This window comes from Bos grunniens, chromosome 17 (genome assembly GCF_055505025.1).
Source record: "Bos grunniens cultivar Pamir isolate PY7600 chromosome 17, Bosgru_T2T1.0, whole genome shotgun sequence".
Classification (NCBI taxonomy): Eukaryota; Metazoa; Chordata; class Mammalia; order Artiodactyla; family Bovidae; genus Bos; species Bos grunniens.
The window spans coordinates 66,018,355-66,036,101 of record NC_141181.1 but is presented as its reverse complement, the minus strand read 5'-3'; the positions used below and the strand labels follow the sequence as shown (position 1 = coordinate 66,036,101).

Here is a 17,747-nt window from a genome sequence, read left to right as displayed (position 1 = left end):
GGGCTGATGTGATGAGGCCTCCCAAGGACAGGGTCTCCCAGTCTAGCTGGGACACAGGTGATCAGGAGGCACTGATCAGTGCTGTGAGGGGAAGCACAGGAACACCAGGAGCCTGCAGTGGGGGCCTAATGGACCCGTGGGCTTCCCAGGTGGCTCAGTGGGAAGGAATCCACCTGCCAAGTGGAGACACAGGTTCAATCCCCAGGTTGGGAGGATCCCCTGGAGAAGGAAATGGCAACCCATGCCAATGTTCTTGCCTGGGAAATCCCATGGACAGAGGAGCCTGGCGGGCTACTGTCCATGGGGTTGCAAAGAGTTGGACTTGACTTAGTGATGGAACCACCACCACCTACCCTTAGAGCATCAAGGAAGGCTTCTTGGAGGAAGCACCACTTGAACTAAGTATGAAGGGATGACCAGACATTTACCAGGTGAGGAGGGTGGAGTGGGATGTTCTAGGCAGAAGGAACAGCACAGGCAAAGGCATGTATTGAGAGTGAGTCTAAGGCCAATGGTAAAGGTCTATATTTTAACTCTTTCCTTGATTTTGTGTATTCTTCGATTCTTGGTTCCCTTTGCTGATTTTCTTAGCTTTAAATTTTTATCTTATTTTTTCAAGACTTCATGCACCTTTTTGCAACTGTGTATTATACAAAAACTAAAGAGCCCAGACAGGATATTCTGCAGGTGCTGACACGAGCATGCGTAGTTTGGGCCTCAGAAGCCTGGCTCCCTCCTCTACCACCAGTGTCCCATGAGCGGAGCTCCAGATGCTAGAAACAATCACCTCCTCCTCCTCTCCAAGTCTCCCGCAACAGCTGACACATCGCAAACCCCCAAGTCCAACGTGACAGCTCGTGATGGATTACTGCATAAAATGTCAGCTTGGTGGGAAGAATTTCTGCCGGGAAGTCACCAATATTCCCCACCAGCCCACAGCTCTCTGACTGCTTCTGCTGCTCTACTCATGGCTACTACCAGCAAGAGGGGTCAGGCACTGGCTCTCTGGAGCCTCAGAGGAGGTATTGTAAGGTATTCAGGTGCCATTCCCCCTCCTCACAGTCTCGTCCATGAGAGGGGCAGTAGGCCAGCCCAGCCCTCCTCCTGGTGCACCGGAGACCCTCCCTTCCAGGAGCCCCTGCCCCTCGCCTGACCATGAGGGTGGACCACCAGGGAATTCCCGATCTTGATTTCTGAGGTTTTCAGGGCTCCCTTAAATTGTGCCCCCTTGGCAAATGCTTGGCTTGCCCTAGTCCCAGCTGCCTGTCTCCAGGAAGCCCTGGTACGTCACAGGGTTCTGCTGAAGTTCAGGTGGAGCTCATTCATTCCCTTCTTCATTCCCTTGTTCATCAGATGTATCTGAGTACCTTCAACGTGATAGACTTTCTACCAGACTCCTCGGATACAGCCAGAGACAAGGCAAAGTCCCTGTCCTCACAAAGTCTCCAGGCCAACAGAGGGAGACAGACCCCAAGTAGATAAACGTGCAAGCTAGCTTTCAGATGGTGGAGTGCTGCAGGTATTAAACAGAGGGAGGTGACGGGGAGGGAGGTCAAGTGGGGGGTGATATTACGTAAGTGGTCAGGGAAGATGTGTGTGGACTGAAAAGTCTGAAGCTAGATCTGAAGCATGTGATGCCCCCATCTCTGTGCAGATCTGGAGGAAAGGTAGAGGCAGCCAGTGCAAAGGTCCTGAGGCAGCGTGACAGACTGTCTCAGTCCAGAGCAAAACCAGAGCTTCCTGTGCTTGCGTGGCTGGGGTGGTGTCACTGCCAACAATAGTGCTTGTTTGGTTGATGGCTAGCAGGGATTGTAATTAGGTTCACCAGCAAAAGCCAACAGTACTCAATTCTTTTTCTTCAGCATTTTCTTTTTTAAGGGCAATCCAAATTGGTTCTTATATCTCTAGCTGAAAGGCCTTTTCTTCTATAAAGAGCCAGATAGTAAATATTTTTAATCTTTGCAGGTCACACAGTCTCTGTCACAAACTGCTCAACTCTGCCTTTGTAGCATGCAAGCAGCCAGAGACTGCACACTAATGAATGGGCGTGGCTGTGCCAATAAAACTTTATTTATAAAGAACCAGTGGTGACATGGGTTTGCCCTGTGGGCCATAGTTTGCCCATCTCTTTATTCATTTTCACTGTGGTAACTCAGGTTTTAGTCTAACAAGATGTGTTCCTCCATTCTGCCAACAGACGCCCTTTCGGGTGCTTATGCTCTTCAACATGAGACGCACTGCTGCTGAAAGCGTCCTGTCTTTTCATTTCTGTGAGAGAGGTTCTCCAGCACGTGAGCCTGGAAGTGGAATGGCTGGGCCACAGGGCACAGGCAGCGCCAACTCTCAGAGATGACGCTAGACTGTTCAAGAGCCACGAGACCAACTGACACCCATACCAGCAGCATGAGTTCCCGCTGCTACGCACTCCTGTCGCCAACACTTGGCGACATCAGACTTCAGGATTTTGCCCATTTCAAGCATTAAGTGATACCTGTTGTGCTGTTAATGTACATTTCCTGATTGCTAGTTAGTAGTCTTTTCATGAGTTTATTGGCCATTTGCATTCCTGATCCTTTAAACTCCTAAAATGAGTTTCCCTGCTGAGAACTGCCAATTTCTAATTTTTGCCCCCCCCCCCCCGACTTTTTTTTTTACTGGAATGTTTACCTTTTCCCAATTGATTTGAGGAAGTTCTTTACATATTCTGGTTACTCTGTCAGTTGCATTTGTTGTAAATTTCATCTTCAAGAACATGGTGTGTCTTTATTTTATGCTCTGACAATCAGAAGTTGATCACCTTGTTAGGGTCACAGTGATCATTCTCCCCTGCGAGCTGTGCTTTTGTGACTTCTTTAAGCAATTCTTCCCTTGGGAGCCACATGACGTGGCTTTGAGACTCATCTCTACACTTGCTGGTTGTGGGGCTGGGGGAAGGCACTTAATACCCCAGAGCCTGCGTTTCCACCTCTGTAAAATGGGGAGTGGAGTGGCATGAACCTCACAGGGTTATTCTGAGGAGTCTTGAAGGGACTGAGCACCATGCCCGGCTCACTGTCACCTTCCCCATCAACAGACCTCCCCTCCGTGCAGGAGGGATGGGGGTACCTTGCTCTCCAGCAGGTCTGCGTTCTGCCGGAGTTCATTCCGAGACTTCTCTGCCTTCTCTAGCTTCTGCCTCAGCGCTGTGAGCTCCGCCTACAAAAGCAAACACAGTAACAGAAGCCATTCTGGACTGGAGGTGCAGGTTCCATACGTGTCAAGAGTGGCCAGCAAATGCAGTGGGTGATGCAGCCAGCCCATCTGTGATGACAGCCATTTCTGAATATGATCATCTCTGTTCAGGCAAGCCCGGTCCATACCAGCCTGGACTAGGGTCTGGATGCAAATCCTTGGAACAAGACCACTGTTTATTGAGACGGTGCACGCCCAAGTGAGACAGGGCACACCCGAGTGACACGGGGCACCCAGCTCTTCATCCTCCCCAATCACCACTTTCGGCCAGGGGGTCGTCCTGAGGTTTACAGCACCACTGTCAGGAGCAATTGAAATGCTCACCCCCTGCAGGCCAGTGGAGTGAACCATAAAACGCACACCCCAAGGAGGACCATGTGGCCATGAAGAGAGAACAAGGAAGATTTCTATAAAAACGGGAACCACGTGACAATACGTAAATGCAGCACATTAACATGCTGTATACCTTAAATGTACAATGCTGTAGTCAAACATACTTCAACTAAAAAAGTTTAAAAAATAATCCAAAAACAGGACGTGGCATGGTTCTTAAAATCTATTTTGAAGTGAAAAATGCAAGTTGCAGAAGAATATAGAGTATGCCACCTTTTGTGTAAGAAAGAAACCATTAGCCCTGTGTGTGTGTGTGTGCGCGCACACGTGTGTACTGCACGTGTGCACGTGTGCCCGCGTGTGTACATGCACACCTTGCTTCATTGTGCTGGGTACTGCAGATACTGCATTTTTTACAAATTGAAGGTTGGTGGCAACCCTGCGGTGAGCAAGTCTATTGGTGCATTTTTTCCAAAAGCATTATCTTTTAATTAAGGTATGCAGATCCTGGGGGGACCAAATGCTACTACACACTTAACAGACTACCGTACAGCGTCAATATAACTTGTATAGGTCCTGGAAAGTCAGCCAGTTCACGTGACTCACTGTGATATCCGATTTATCTTGGCAGCCTGGAACTGAACCTGCACGATCTCCAAGATATGCCTGAATTTGTTCATTTTTGCCAAAAGGAACAACAGGCAGGATAACCCAGAAACCAGCCAGAACAGTTTCCCTGGTGGCTGACTGGTAAAGAATCTGCCTGCCAAGGCAGGAAACCCGAGTTCAATCCCCAGTTTGGGAAGAGCCCCTGGAGAAGGAAATAGCAACCCATTCCAGTATTCTTGCCTGGAGAATCCCATGGACAGCGGAGCCTGGTGGGCTGCAGTCCGTGGAGTCAGACATGACTGAGCGACTAAACAATCAGAACAGTTACCTGTATCAAGTGGGTGCTAACGGGATTGAAGGGAGGGTAGGGGGAGTATCCTCTGAGAGGCACAAAAATAAACAGCTCACGGACTCTCCCACAGACCCTCTCTGGGAGGAGAGGTGGAGTGCCGGCCTCAGACCAGCACCCACTCACCTACCGAGGAGCTGGGCACCGGGTGGAGGGAGGCTGTTCCAGCTGGGGCAGAGGGATGTCTGTAAAGGGGCAGTGAGGGCTAGTGGTGGAGCATTTATGGATGAAGAATATCCAGGGCTGGGGGCACTAGTCTGGATGCAAACACCAGGGAGCGGGCTGGAGGGGGTGGGGGAGTGGGGATCGCCCTGCCCACCGTGTGGACCCACCTCCTTGGTACGGAGCTGCTCCTCCCCGATGGTGGCGCTCAGCAGGGGCCGAAGGGAACCCAGGAGCCGCCACCACGGCCAGTCCCTGACCGCCAGGAACACAGCTACGTTCTTCTGGATGCACCGGGCGGCCAGCCGGTGAATCTGCAGGGGATGAGAGTGCAGACTGAGGGCCCTTCCCAGCTCAGCTGAAGGAGGCAGAGGGCGGTGGGCAAGGGGGCTGGAGGATATCGGTTTATCCTTAGTGGAAGGGATGGGGAACTTAAAAAAAAAAAAAGGCTTCCTTTAATGGAGTCAGGCTCTCAGCATCAGGCCACAATTTAGTCTGGAATAACTAATAATAACAATAGGATAAGGAGTAGAAATATTATACAACGGGGTCAACTCTCACGTGCGGATTAGGCACAAAAGTCACTGTGCAAGGCAAAACTCCTGGAAAATCCCTGAAACCTGCCCACAAGAAGCAGTGGCCATAATGATGCTGTCGGTTGATATTTAAGGAAGAGATACCAGTTCCAGTGCATTTAAACACAAGCCCACGCTTCTCACTCTTGAGTGTGCAGCAAATCTCCAGGAGGGCTTGTTAAAACACAGGTGCCTGGGCTCCAGCCCAGAGCGTCTGATTCAGTGAGCCCGGGGCAGGGCCCGAGAATCTGCATTGTGCACAAACTCCTAGCTGATGTGGATGCTGCTGGTCTGGGGGCCACACTTTGAGAACCGCTGACCTAGGTCATTCTAATCAGAGGTGGGAATCAAGCTAAGTAAGAAGCCACCATCACAACAGCCAAGGCTTGCTCAGCTGGCACAGCGCCTCCCACAGGCCAGACACCACCTGGAGCATGTTATAGCAGCTCAGTCCTCACTACAGCCCTATGAAGGTAGGTGTTATCATCATCCCCGTTTTACAGATGGGAAAACTGAGGCACAGAGTGGTACAGTCACTCGTCCAGTGTCACACAGCTTCTCGGAGGTGGAGTCAGGATCTGAACCCCTGCAGTGTCGCTGCAGGCAGAGCCCAGGCTCTTAATTTAGCCTGTTTCAAATTGTTCCACGGCATAAACTACCTGAGCACAACGGGCTGGTGAGACAGCTGACAGTATTTTCATTATTAATCTTCTTGCCTTTTTCTATTCTTACCAAGTACGTATTTGTGAGTTTACACGTTCACAGAAGCTGGGGGCACGTGCACTAAGACTGTGCTGGTGGCAGTAATTAGCAACACTAGGGCAGCGGCAGCTGGTACTATTACCGAGCAGCTACATGTGGTATGTCCTGTACTACGTGCATGCTACCTCACGTCACCTCCACTCAGCGACTACGTGGTAGAGGTGAGATTCAAACGTGCTTCCTGTCTGCCTCTAGAGCCGTGCTGTGTTCTGCATCGTGCAGGCTGCAGAGAGGAGACTCAGCTCTGGAGAGCTCTGAGGATGGTGGCCTAGCGTGGCTCAGGACTGCAGACTCCGACCCTGCCCTCTGGTCCTAAAGGCCTCCGTGGACAGATCCTGCCCATGCCCTGTCTGCTGGTCCACAGCAGCCAAGTTCTCCAGAGATGGGACAGACTGAAATCATTTCCAGCCCAGGAGGGCTTGGACAACCTCTGGACATCCTGACCAAGGCTCTCATCAGTGGGGATTTGATGTCAGTTCAGTTAGTTCAGGCATTCAGTAGTGTCCAACTTTTTGTGACCCCATGGACTACAGCACACCAGGCCTCCCTGTCCATCACCAACTCCCAGAGTTTACTCAAACTCATGTCAACATCCTAGAAACAGCTGTATCATCTTACAAAGTATCCGTCAAAGTCTGATCACCTGGACAGAGTGTGGGCACCAGCATGGAAGATGGGCAGACCTCCTTGCCCACCCCAGACTCACTGGACCATGATCTGCACGCTAACAATATCCACTGGACATTCGTGCACAAGCGCAAGTGTGAGAAGCAGGGACGACAGCCCCTGGACCAGTGTGGAGGACGCTATTCCAGATCCCATGCCCCTGCCAGGTTCACGCGACACTCAGCGCCCCCACCTTCAGCTTCTTGAATCCCTGGCGAGAGAGAAAGCCCCTGCAGGCCGCCTGGAACAGGACGATGCTCTGAGACACCAGCTTCTCCCGCTGCTTCTCCAGCCTGGACACCACGCCCGCCTTGAGGAAGACCTGGAGGGAGGGAAGGCTGCAGGTGACTCTCCACAAATGCATCAGACTGTCTCACGTGGGAGGGGCTGCAGCTCAGCCCCGCTTCTCCTGAGTCCAACCAAAATGTTTGTGAGCAGCTGCCCTGGACCGGGGTTCTAAATGGTCAAAGCACCTTGTCTCCTGAGGCCTCCTCTTTCCCTTCTCTTGGCCCCCAGGGCTCCACAGTGTGGCCCACACACCTGAGTGTGGTCACTGTCACCACCCGGGGGGTTGTTAGAAATGCAGCATCCCAGGCCCCACCTCAGACCTGCTGAATCCAGACAATCCCTAGGGGGACTCAAGCACGTTTGCTGAGAAGCCCCTCACGTCTCCGGGTCCTTGCACCACCCAGGGAGTGTGGTCAATGAGGATTCCCAGGCCCTGCCCCAGGGGCTGCAGAACCAGCGGGCTGGGTGGCATTCCTGAGTATGCATTCTGTTTTGACAAGTGCTGCTGGCCAGGAGAGAAGAGCTGCCCCAGAAACACTCGGTCCTGCCTCAGAAGGAGGGGCAGAGAATGCGGGGAAGTGGGGGCAGCCCTCCTCAGTCAGAAGAGGCCGGGGCCAGGCTGGAGCCGCCTGTGGGAGGCACACAGGCATAGAGTGGAAGACAGCTGGAGGCTCACAGCTCTGGGCCTCAGCTCTCAATAGCGGATGCGGGCTCCCGCGGCAAAGTGATTAGTGCGTTCTCGGCTCCCACAGGGCTGTCCCTCAGAGACTGCGGGGAACAGCGGAGGGTTTTCAGAGTGAGCCTGAAGCTCTGGGGCCAGGCCTGCCCTGGCCAAGGTGCTGGGGTCACTGCGGCTGGTGTCGCCTCCCCACAGGTAAAGAAGAGACGCGCTCATGCCGCTCATTTTCTGAGCACAGTCTCTTGCGTTACTTCACCAGATTCGGTTTGTAGCCCCAAAGGTGGCCAGCCGCTGGAGAGCACCATCTTAATCGCTGATACTGTCAGGTAATCTGCGGCATTATCCGTTAATGGCTCACACAGAACGTAGGAGCCCTCCTACGTTCTGGATCTGAACCAGATGCTTGATATGCAGGCAAAACACCTGACATGGAGAGTCTGAGACGGTAGTTACCACAACCCCCTCTCCTGCAATGGTAGTTACCACAACCCCCCTCCCCACCATTAAAAAATCATTTTTGGCTGCATCGTGTGGCATGTGGGATCTTAATTCCTCAACCAGGGATCAACCCCTAGCCCCCTGCACTGGCAGCAAGAAGTCTTAACCACTGGACCACCAGGAGAGTGTCCAATCCCCACATGTGATGGAGGGAGAACCTAGGGCTAAAAAAGGCATGTTTTTGCCCAGATCCTCTACCGCCAAATGGTAACACGGGGATTAACTTCCCTCTCTGACTCCAGAGGAGACCATGGTTGTCACTGAATGTAATTAACATTTGCATGGCATCTGCATTTTGAGAAGCTCTTCTGCTATGTCCCATTTTAACTCGAGTTCACGTGGCTGGTGAGCAGCAAAGCTGAGACTTGATCCGGGAACCTCGAGCCCACCTCCTGCATCCATCACATCGTCGGCATGAGGAGCTTTCATTTCCTGGCTCACGTGGTACACAACATCAGGGGTATGTGGCCGAACAGTAATCTGATTCCAGGTGGAACCAAGGGTCTCCGGCGAGTCTTCATCCCCTTAAACCTGTTTTCTGTAACCATGACCAACCACTCGGCCAGCCCCGCGGCAAACCTTTCCTCGGAGGGAAGGTGGAGATTAGCGCACCCCATTGCTGCTAATTAACTCTGTTCTGTAACCCTCCATCACTTTACACAACACTTCCTATGAGCCGGGCTGCCAAGACAATCAGCCTCGTTGAAACAAAGACGCGATTGACTCATTACCTATCAGATTGCCTCAATAATGACTGTATTAATTTCACAAGCTAGTGAGTCCCAAAAGCTGCTGTTAAAAAAAAAATCAATGATCAAAGTGATGACAGCACTAGTCCATATATTACAAAAGTCGGCAGGCGCTGCCAAAGCTGTTATTGATTAAGTATGAAGCTTTCATTAAAAAGATAATTGGAAACGACCATACGCAGAATGGGAATAAGTCATCGCCTCTGTAGAATCGTGATTTTTTTTTTTTTCCTTTTCTTTTTCTTTTAAGAGCACATCGCCGTCCAGGAGGCTGACGGCATGTGGAATCCCACCTTTTTCATAAATGTCGTGGCCCTCGGCACAGGCCTCAGTGAGGCACTGGAGGCGAGAATCACAAAGGAAAATCTAAGTGATTCACTCTTTGTGGATCCAGCTGCCTACTGGACCCAAGCAGAGTGTAATGTCCCAACATCCCCTTCCGAATGGGATCTCTGGGAGCCGCTGTTAGGCACACTGCTTTTGCTCTCAAAGTGCTGCAGGCCCGGTTTCAACATCTAATGTGGCCATTGCTCTCCTGTCTAATACTCCTGAGAAATTAGCCATTCTCTCTTAGTAATTTTCCAGATTATAGGCACTTCCCTGGTGGCTCAGACGGTAAAGCGTCTGTCTAGAATGCGGGAGCCCTAGGTTCGAGCCCTGGGTTGGGAAGATTCCCTGGAGAAGGAAATTTTCCAGATTAGAGGAGATCAATTCTTTAAACATTAAAATGTTACCCTGTTTGACAAGCATCCTGCCCCTGCTGGCAAATGCCTACCACAAACAATGACACACCACCCCTGTCAAATGACAATGTACTGATCCCCACAGCCGACTTGGGATGCAGAAAGCAGAGGGTCCATTTTAGAGATGGGGGAACTGGGCTCAGAGAGACGTCACTCGTCCACATTCGCACTCTGAGGCAGTGGTGGGGCCTGAGTGTGGACCAGCTCAGTCTGTTCTCTCCTATTCGCAGCCTTCCCACCTATGAAGCGATGAATCTGACAAAGCATGAGACCTGCATCTGCCCTTAAAGATGGCAGTCTGCCACCACACCTGGCTTCCAAAAGGACATGTGGACTTTGACAGGCTCTGGATGGTTTCTTCGTGAACGCCAAGCATGACTCGATATTCGTCCTGCGTCATCAGGGGTGCTCTGGCTTGCAGACCTTTCGTCTCACCGCCCTGAGACTGTGAGGAGTGACTTCTCATTTGGCTCTTTTTGTCTTACTCTGCATTACTTGCTGGGGTCAGAAGGACTGACTGTGAAACTCATGAAGTAACTAGGCACTGATCTGAACCGGGCTTCTCCAACCTAGGCACGTCCTCAGATCCCCTAGGGAGCCTGTTACAACTCAGACTGTGGGGCTCCCGCTCCAGGATTTCACAGTGGTGTGGCTGGGGTGGCGGCGCCTGAGGACGTGTGTTTTCAGGAAGCTCTCGGGCGATGCTGAGGCAGCTGGTCCAGGGATCACACCTTGAGAACCGCTGTTAGTCTAAAAGGATGATGTTCTTGGAGCTGAAGAAGAATTCCTCTGATTAAATAATTTGCTGTATATTTCCATGAGTAAACAATAGAACCACAGCATTTTGAAAAGAAAGTGGGAGGACTTCCCTAGCAGTCCAGTGGTTAAAACTCCATGCTTCCAATGCAGGGGCCATGGGTTTGATCCCTGGCTGGGGAACTAAGATCCAATGTGTCGTGTGGTGTGACAAAAAAAAAACAAAAGGAAAAGAACTTGGGCTTTGGACTGGTACACATTTCCATGGGAGCTGTGCTCCTGGATCCTGAGAGGAACTGGAAAAGGGCTGACTTCCCAGAGGTACAGTTTCCTCACTGGTGAAGAAGGGATATTATAATCATGTCAACAGAGACTGTGAGGGGAAAAGACGAATAACATATGATGTTGCTTAGCACAGCACCAGGCTTGTGGTGGGGCCCAGTAACCCATGGCTTTATCTCCTCTGCTGGAAATGTCCACAGAACGTCCTGTGGATCAGTCAGGTTGGGACCACAGCAGACTAACAGCTTCTACCACAGGCTTTAGGAGGACCAAGAAGCCTGTGGGGGAGGCTGGTGTGTCTAGGGGGCAAGGACTGGCATGAATGACTGTGAGCTCTCTGAGGAAAGAGGTGTGATGGGGCAGGACACTTCACTCTGATAAGAGGCACTCAGGCCAACAGTGCCCCCAGGATGGGCTTCTGGAAACCAAGGTCCTGCCCCAGCACTGTACGTGGTACCTGAACATGGCAGCAACTGACAAGGGTTTCCTGGATGACGTTAATCACTCAGAAGGTAACTAAGTGGGGAGATGGTCCTCTAGTCTCCTCTGCCTCCAGCTTGTATTCCTAAATGTTGTCCCCACTCTCCTCCCACCACCTGGTCCTTGAGTCTACAAACTCTGTAGCTCACTCCTCACACTATGACCCACTCACTCTGGGAGGTGGTAATGGGTCTTCTACTGAAACAAGTGGGTTGAAGGCCCCAGGGTCAGGTCATCTGGGGAGTCCTGAACACTGTATGTTCCCTCATGAAAACTTTGAGGATGCCTTGAGCATGTTAGGGCTCCATGAAATTCTTCTCTAAGTGTTAAAACTTTTTCTGAAAGGCTGCTGGCCCAACACCCATTTGGAGAAATCTATGTCCCTCAGCTCTGAAATTTTATGCCTTCTTCTCATGCCCTCTCCTCTCACTCACTGCTGCTAATCCCTAAGACTACAGCTGTGTTACATGTGGTTGCAAAGTAAAAGCTGCAAGGCTTCGAGTGAAAGTGGGCCTTTCTGAGGTTCAGAAAGTTCTACTAAGGTCCAGATGTGAACTCTGCAGACCGCTGAGGTCCCTGAGAGTGTCACCTCTAATAAATGATAGTCCTCAATGGTCTCTCCACCCACACTTACCACATTTTATCTTAACGGCCTTGTCATATAAGGAGGGCAGAGAGTCACTAGCCCTGCATTCAGCTGCGGGAAAAGGAGACACACAGAAGTAGCAGAAGCTGAGGAGGACAAGAGTCAGGTCTCATGTGGGTCCCTGATGTCATGGGTAGAACGGCAAACGAAGGCCCTACTCACCTGGCTGTGCCCCACGGCCACGGCCTTCTTCTCCAGGTCCAGTGTCTGCAGGAGCTGCGCCACGGCCTGGGAAGGAGAGGACAGTTAGAGGGGAAGACAGATGGCGGGCTGGAGACTCCCAGAGTGGATGGTCAGCTTGCTGGAGGGCTGACACCCGGAGAGAGCAGATGTCTCCCATGTCTGTGAGCTAACAGAGTTCCACCTCCCCAGGAAAGTGCACAGATGGGCACGGGCTGGGTACTGACTGTGTGCCGTCACCCTGCTGAGACCTTCACAGGCACCATCTCGCTTCACCCTCGTGGCAGCCCCAGGTGGGTCGTCACACTAGCATACCCATTTCATGGAGGAGAGAACCACAGACGCAGAACAAATGGAGGATGTGTCTGCTACAGAAAACAGCATGGTGAAACCTCAAAAAATGAAACACGTAACTTCCATATGATCTAGAAATTCCACTTCTGGATATATACCCAAAAGAACTGGAAGCAGGGACTTGAACAGATACTTGTACACACTCAGTTCACACTGGCATCATTCACAGTAGCCAAAAGGTGGGAGTAACCTAAGTGTTACTAAACGCAGTGGCGGCGACAGCCATGAAATTAAGAGACACTTGGTTCTTGGAAGGAAAGCTATGATGAACCTAGACAGCATATTGAAAAGCAGAGACATCACTTTGCTGATAAAGGTCTGTCCAGTCAAAGCTATAGTTTTTCCATAGTCTTGTACAGATGTGACAGCTGGACAATAAGGAAGGCTGAGCACCGGAGAACTGATGCTTTAGAATTGTGGTGCTGAAGAAGACTCTTGAGAGTCCCTTGGCCTGCACAGAGGTCAAACCAGTCAATCATAAAGGAAATCAACCCTGAATATTCACCAGGAGGACTGATGCTGAAGCTGAAGCTTCAATCCTCTGGCCTTCTGATGCAAAGAGGCAACTCATGGAAAAGACCCTGATGCTGGGAAAGATTGAGGCAACGGGAGAAGGGGGCAACAGAGGATGAGATGGTTAGACAGCATCACCAACTCTATGGACACGAATTTGAGCAAACTCTGGGTGACAGTGGAGGACAGAGGAGCCTGGCATGCCACAGTCCACGGGGTCACAAAGACTCAGACATGAGTTAGGGACTGAACAACAACCTAAGTGTCCGTCAACAGATGGACGGATGAACAAAAACGTGGTGTATATACCCAACAGAATATTAATCATGTTTAAAGGGGAAGGGAATTCTGAAACAAGGTACAACCAGGATGAACCCTAAGGACATTATATTTAGTGAAATAAGTCAGTCACAAAAGGACAAATGCCATATCATTCCACTTATATGACATACCTAGAGCAGTCAAATTCATAGAAAGTGTCCATAGAATGATGGCTGCCGGCGGCTGGGGTGATGGGGATGGCAAGTTAGTGTCAATGGGTACAGACTTTCAGTCTTGCAGAAAGAAAGAGTTCTAGAGATGGATGGTGGTGATGGCCACACAGGAGTGTGAAAACACTTAATATTGCTAAACTGCACACTTAAAAATCTCTAAAATGCTAAATTTTATGTTATGTATATTTTGCCACAATTTTTAAAAAATGGAAGGAAGAGAATTCCCTGGTGGTCCAGTGGCTAAGACTCCACACTCCCAAAGCAGGGGGCCCGAGTTTGATCCCTAACTAGATCCCACCCACCATAACTAAGAGTTTGAAACTAAGACCTGGAGCAGGCAAACAAATAAATATTAAAAAACCAAAAACAAAACAGAATGAAGGCATTTCCCCAAGGTTATAAGTTACATGAGCCAAATTCGAATCAGGGCGTGTCAGGCCACACTGCAACCACCATGTCTGGACTGCTGCTCAGGCCCAGGCCAGGGGCAGAGGGCCTCAGGCCACTGGGGAATTTATCCCCGTGGCAGCCACCCCAGCGCCCTGTCCTCTCACCCACTGGCCAGGGACGGCCGGACTCTCCCGAATATGGCCACTAACCCTGTGTTCCTGGCCTAGATGAGGGAGGGAGAGTCCATGTTTAATTCATCAGTTTCCTCTACCGCATCTGGTATACAGCAGGAGCTCGATAAATATGATGAGATCCAGTGAGGGTGGAAGCAGGGCAGGTTGGAGTGGGGGAGTGGGGAGAAAGGCAACGCCCCCTTCAGGAGAAACAAATTCACCTGAGATCCCTAGACTCTGCCTTGGCCAGGCTGCCAGCCATTTAATGGAATCTGGCTCAGACAGTAAAAAATGTGCCTGCAATGCGGGAGACTCTGGTTCCATCCCTGGGTCAGGAAGATCCCCTGGAGAAGGGAATGGCAACCCACTCCAGTATTCCTGCCTGGAGAATCCCATGGACAGAGGAGCCTGGCGGGCCCCAGTCCAAGGGGTCACAGAGAGTCAGACATGACTGAGTGACTAACACTTTCTGTTTCCTCTTGTCACAGAGGCTGCAGGCTCTGGAGCAATCCTGTCAAGAGCTCTGTACCCTCGGACAAATGCAGGTCCAGCTTGGTCCCTTTGTGACTCCAATTCCCCTCCTGCTCCATCCACCCCCACACCAGCCCTCTTGGACTTCCCATTCACTGAAAATCACCCACTGGTTTTTATCTACAGAATAAATTGTCAGAAAAGTCATTGTGACATTCCACCAAGAAAAAGGTATTCTGAGACAGAGTAAGTTGGTAGATGAGTTTCAATTCCATAGATCATAGCATCACAGAAAACTTCCCAAAACACACACACAAAAGAAAATGCTTATTAAAAGTCCAGACCAAGGCTGTAATCTGGGGGGAAGTTTCCTTCTCTGACCTCTGAGAAGAACATTCCATAGCGTCCCCTCCAAAAACTCAGTGGTTTCACTTAATATTGCATTTTAGCCAAAATTGCTCCCAGGGAGCTACAGGCAGCAAAATGCAAAAAACACAACATATCCAGAAAACGTTTTTTTCCTCTCTGCACAAGAGGAAAACAAAGTAAAAACTGAGAAGCATTTATTCAAGAGAAACTTCTGGGCCTTTAATAATGGTGGGAAGTTTGTGGTAACTGCAATCAAGACCCTTCCACTCCCACCAGGCTCTGTCACTGCAGGGGTCCCACTGGGGTGAGGCAAGCAATGAAAACTAGCTGCTTTGCTGCCAGAAGGGGTTCACATACAGGGAGAAAGTGAGCAGAAATCCCACACCCAGAACCATTATCAGAAACAGTAAGTGATCTTGGCACCAAACGAATAGAGAAGGTCAGTGGCGCAGCTAGCCTAAGACTGTTTTCTGGGAGGGGCAAGCAGTGGGGCCGTAATTAGCCAGGTTCCTCTAACAAGGAGATATTGGGAATGGGATGGTCACAGTCGGCTGTGATAACCACGCCCCATACGTTCCTGGCCATCTGGAAAGCTATCCACACGCACAGGAAGGACTTGGCAGGTGGAGGGGGCTGAGGCACTTATACATTCCTACCCAAATATAAGGCCACGTGCACAGGCAGAAAATACGGAGAAGAGCCACACAGAAAGTAAAATCTGTGGCACAACTACAAATGCCTGAATGCTGGATGCACCTTCCAAACCACACAGAGCGCCGTAAAATCACTGTACAAATCAGATAAAAGGTCACACATTCAAGATGTTTGACCCCAACCTCTGCTGACCACTAAGCTGTGCTGGCACGGGGTCAACCCTTGAGAATCCACAATTTCTAATAAAAACAAGAATTTTTATGAAGTGAACAGAGACAGTAGCAGTCTCACACCACAGGGGAGACAGACTCCATAAATCTAGTCCTATTAAGTTACTAATTGGGAAAAGGTTGGGATCTAGAGACGCAATATTTTATTATTGAAAATGTCCGATTTTCAAGAGAAAATTACAAGACACGCAAAGAAATTAGAAAGTGTGACCTATGTTCAAGGAACAAACCCCCAAAATCGTCGCAGGAAACCCTCTGGGGGTGTAGATGCTGGCCTTAAAAAAGACTTCCAGACAGCTCTCACAAGGCACATAACGGGCTTAATTAGCTCACATGTCTGGCACGTGCTGAGTCTCCATAAGGACGAGTAGGCGGCGGAGGTTCTGAGGTTATAAAGCCCCTGGGGGCACTGTGGAGTGATGACACACCCTCAACCTCCACCACTCTGGGCTCAAACTGCTAGGCCCTGAATGTGCCCGGGAGAGGCCCAACTCAGCCTCCAGTGACACGGTCCCCGTGTCCTCCAACTGTGCACGGAGGTTTCTCTCCAATATTTAGCGAGGATGCCTCCCTCCCCCCAGCAAAGCACAGTCTGGCATCTCACATCAAGCTGCACATGCCAGAGCGGCTGCAGAAGACTCCAGGAACCAGAAAGGGCTGTGGCCGGGAAGGGCTCCCTACTCACCCCTCCACGGGCCGCACGATGCAGGGACCCACGGCTGTGGGAACGGACGCTCTCCCGACCGCCCTGCTGTCAGGACCGCACCTCCTCTAGGAAACCCACACCATGGCCGATGGCTGCCATACGCTGGGCACGTACTATGTGCTAGGCACTGTTATGCCCTGTCATACACTGCCCCTCGTCATACAGCTATCAAGCATCAAGGGGCACAGATGAATGGAAAGAGAGATGGCAGAAACCAGGATTTGAACCCAAGTCTGTCTCTAAACCACATGCTTTTAACCACCAAAACTTTTACACGCTGATGAAAACATTCCATAAGGGTTAGGACTACGTCTCTGTTCTTTAACTCTATAGTTTCATGATTATAAACAGTATGTCTGGCACTAAGCACAAGCAATATGAACAAACATATAAATAAAAAACACACATATTTGTATAACTGGGTTGGTTAACACTAAACAGAAAACAAGCAGAATCATTAAAACAGTAGACCCAAACTGGAAGAAGATGGCAAAGTGAGAAAGTCAAAAATGATGAATAAATTCCAGAGGGCTAGGGCTAAGGCTAAGGCTATGGGAGGGCTTACCAGGTGGCTCAGTGGTAAAGAACCCACCTGCCAATGCAGAAGACACAGCTTCGATCCCTGGGTCAGGAAGATCTCCTGGAGGAGGAAATGACAACCCACTCCAGTATTCTTGCCTGGAGAATCCCATGGACAGAGGAGCCTGGTGGGCTACAGTCCATGGAAGTGAAAAAGAGTGGACACGACTGAGTGACTGAGCACGCATGCACACAAACACAAGGCCATGGGAGGCCCTGAAAAAGTCATTTGGCACCCTCAGAATGGACAGCTTCCTCTCTTCCTCTCTCCCTACCCAAGGCCCCCAGACACAGGCTCATGGGAACCTCTCCAAAACAGAAAAGGACTCGGGGACAAGTTCAGAGGAAATCAGGAGTATCCACCATGGTCTGATATGGAACAAGGGTGGCTGCCTTTGAGAAGATAGGCATGCCATAATTATGTTCAGATCAAGTCCCCGGGGACAGAGATTTGGTGGCTAGAATCAATCCTCACTGTGGACACTCTGAAGGGAAGAGGGGACCGGGGGTTTCCTGTCATCCATCAGGGAGACCTGGAAACTCCTGCCTCAGCAGCAAAGAGATAAGGGACCAGAATCACAAAGCCGATGTGAACCTAACAAGCTCTTCCAGTAACCTTTCTGAGACCCCCTCACGGTCACTCTGGGAGGCCTTCAGTGTAGGTTAAGGCATACTCTTAGCCAGATGGGAAAGCCTGGGAGAGAGGAGAAGAACCCACCATGGTTAGAGGGTGAGACGGTCATTTTGGAGACCTGAGCACGTGCCTGGGTGTCTAGAAGAGACAGAGGCATCCTCAATGGTCGAGGTCAGCGTGAGGACACTGCTC

The 17,747-nt window shown here is 50.5% G+C and overlaps 1 protein-coding gene across 6 annotated transcripts in view; it reads right to left on the bottom strand.

The window, feature by feature from the left end:
- The window catches only part of MYO18B (myosin XVIIIB), a 233,054-nt gene that overhangs the window by 124,879 nt on the left and 90,428 nt on the right, over positions 1-17,747 (bottom strand). For all 6 annotated transcript variants that reach the window (XM_086345996.1, XM_086346001.1, XM_086345999.1 and 3 more), the window contains 4 exons: positions 11,971-12,036; positions 6,881-7,009; positions 4,855-4,998; positions 3,106-3,195 (listed from right to left, as the gene is read on the bottom strand). In XM_086345996.1, the coding sequence (XP_086202122.1) occupies positions 3,106-3,195; positions 4,855-4,998; positions 6,881-7,009; positions 11,971-12,036 (429 nt within the window). The remainder of the gene's footprint in view (positions 1-3,105; positions 3,196-4,854; positions 4,999-6,880; positions 7,010-11,970; positions 12,037-17,747) is intronic.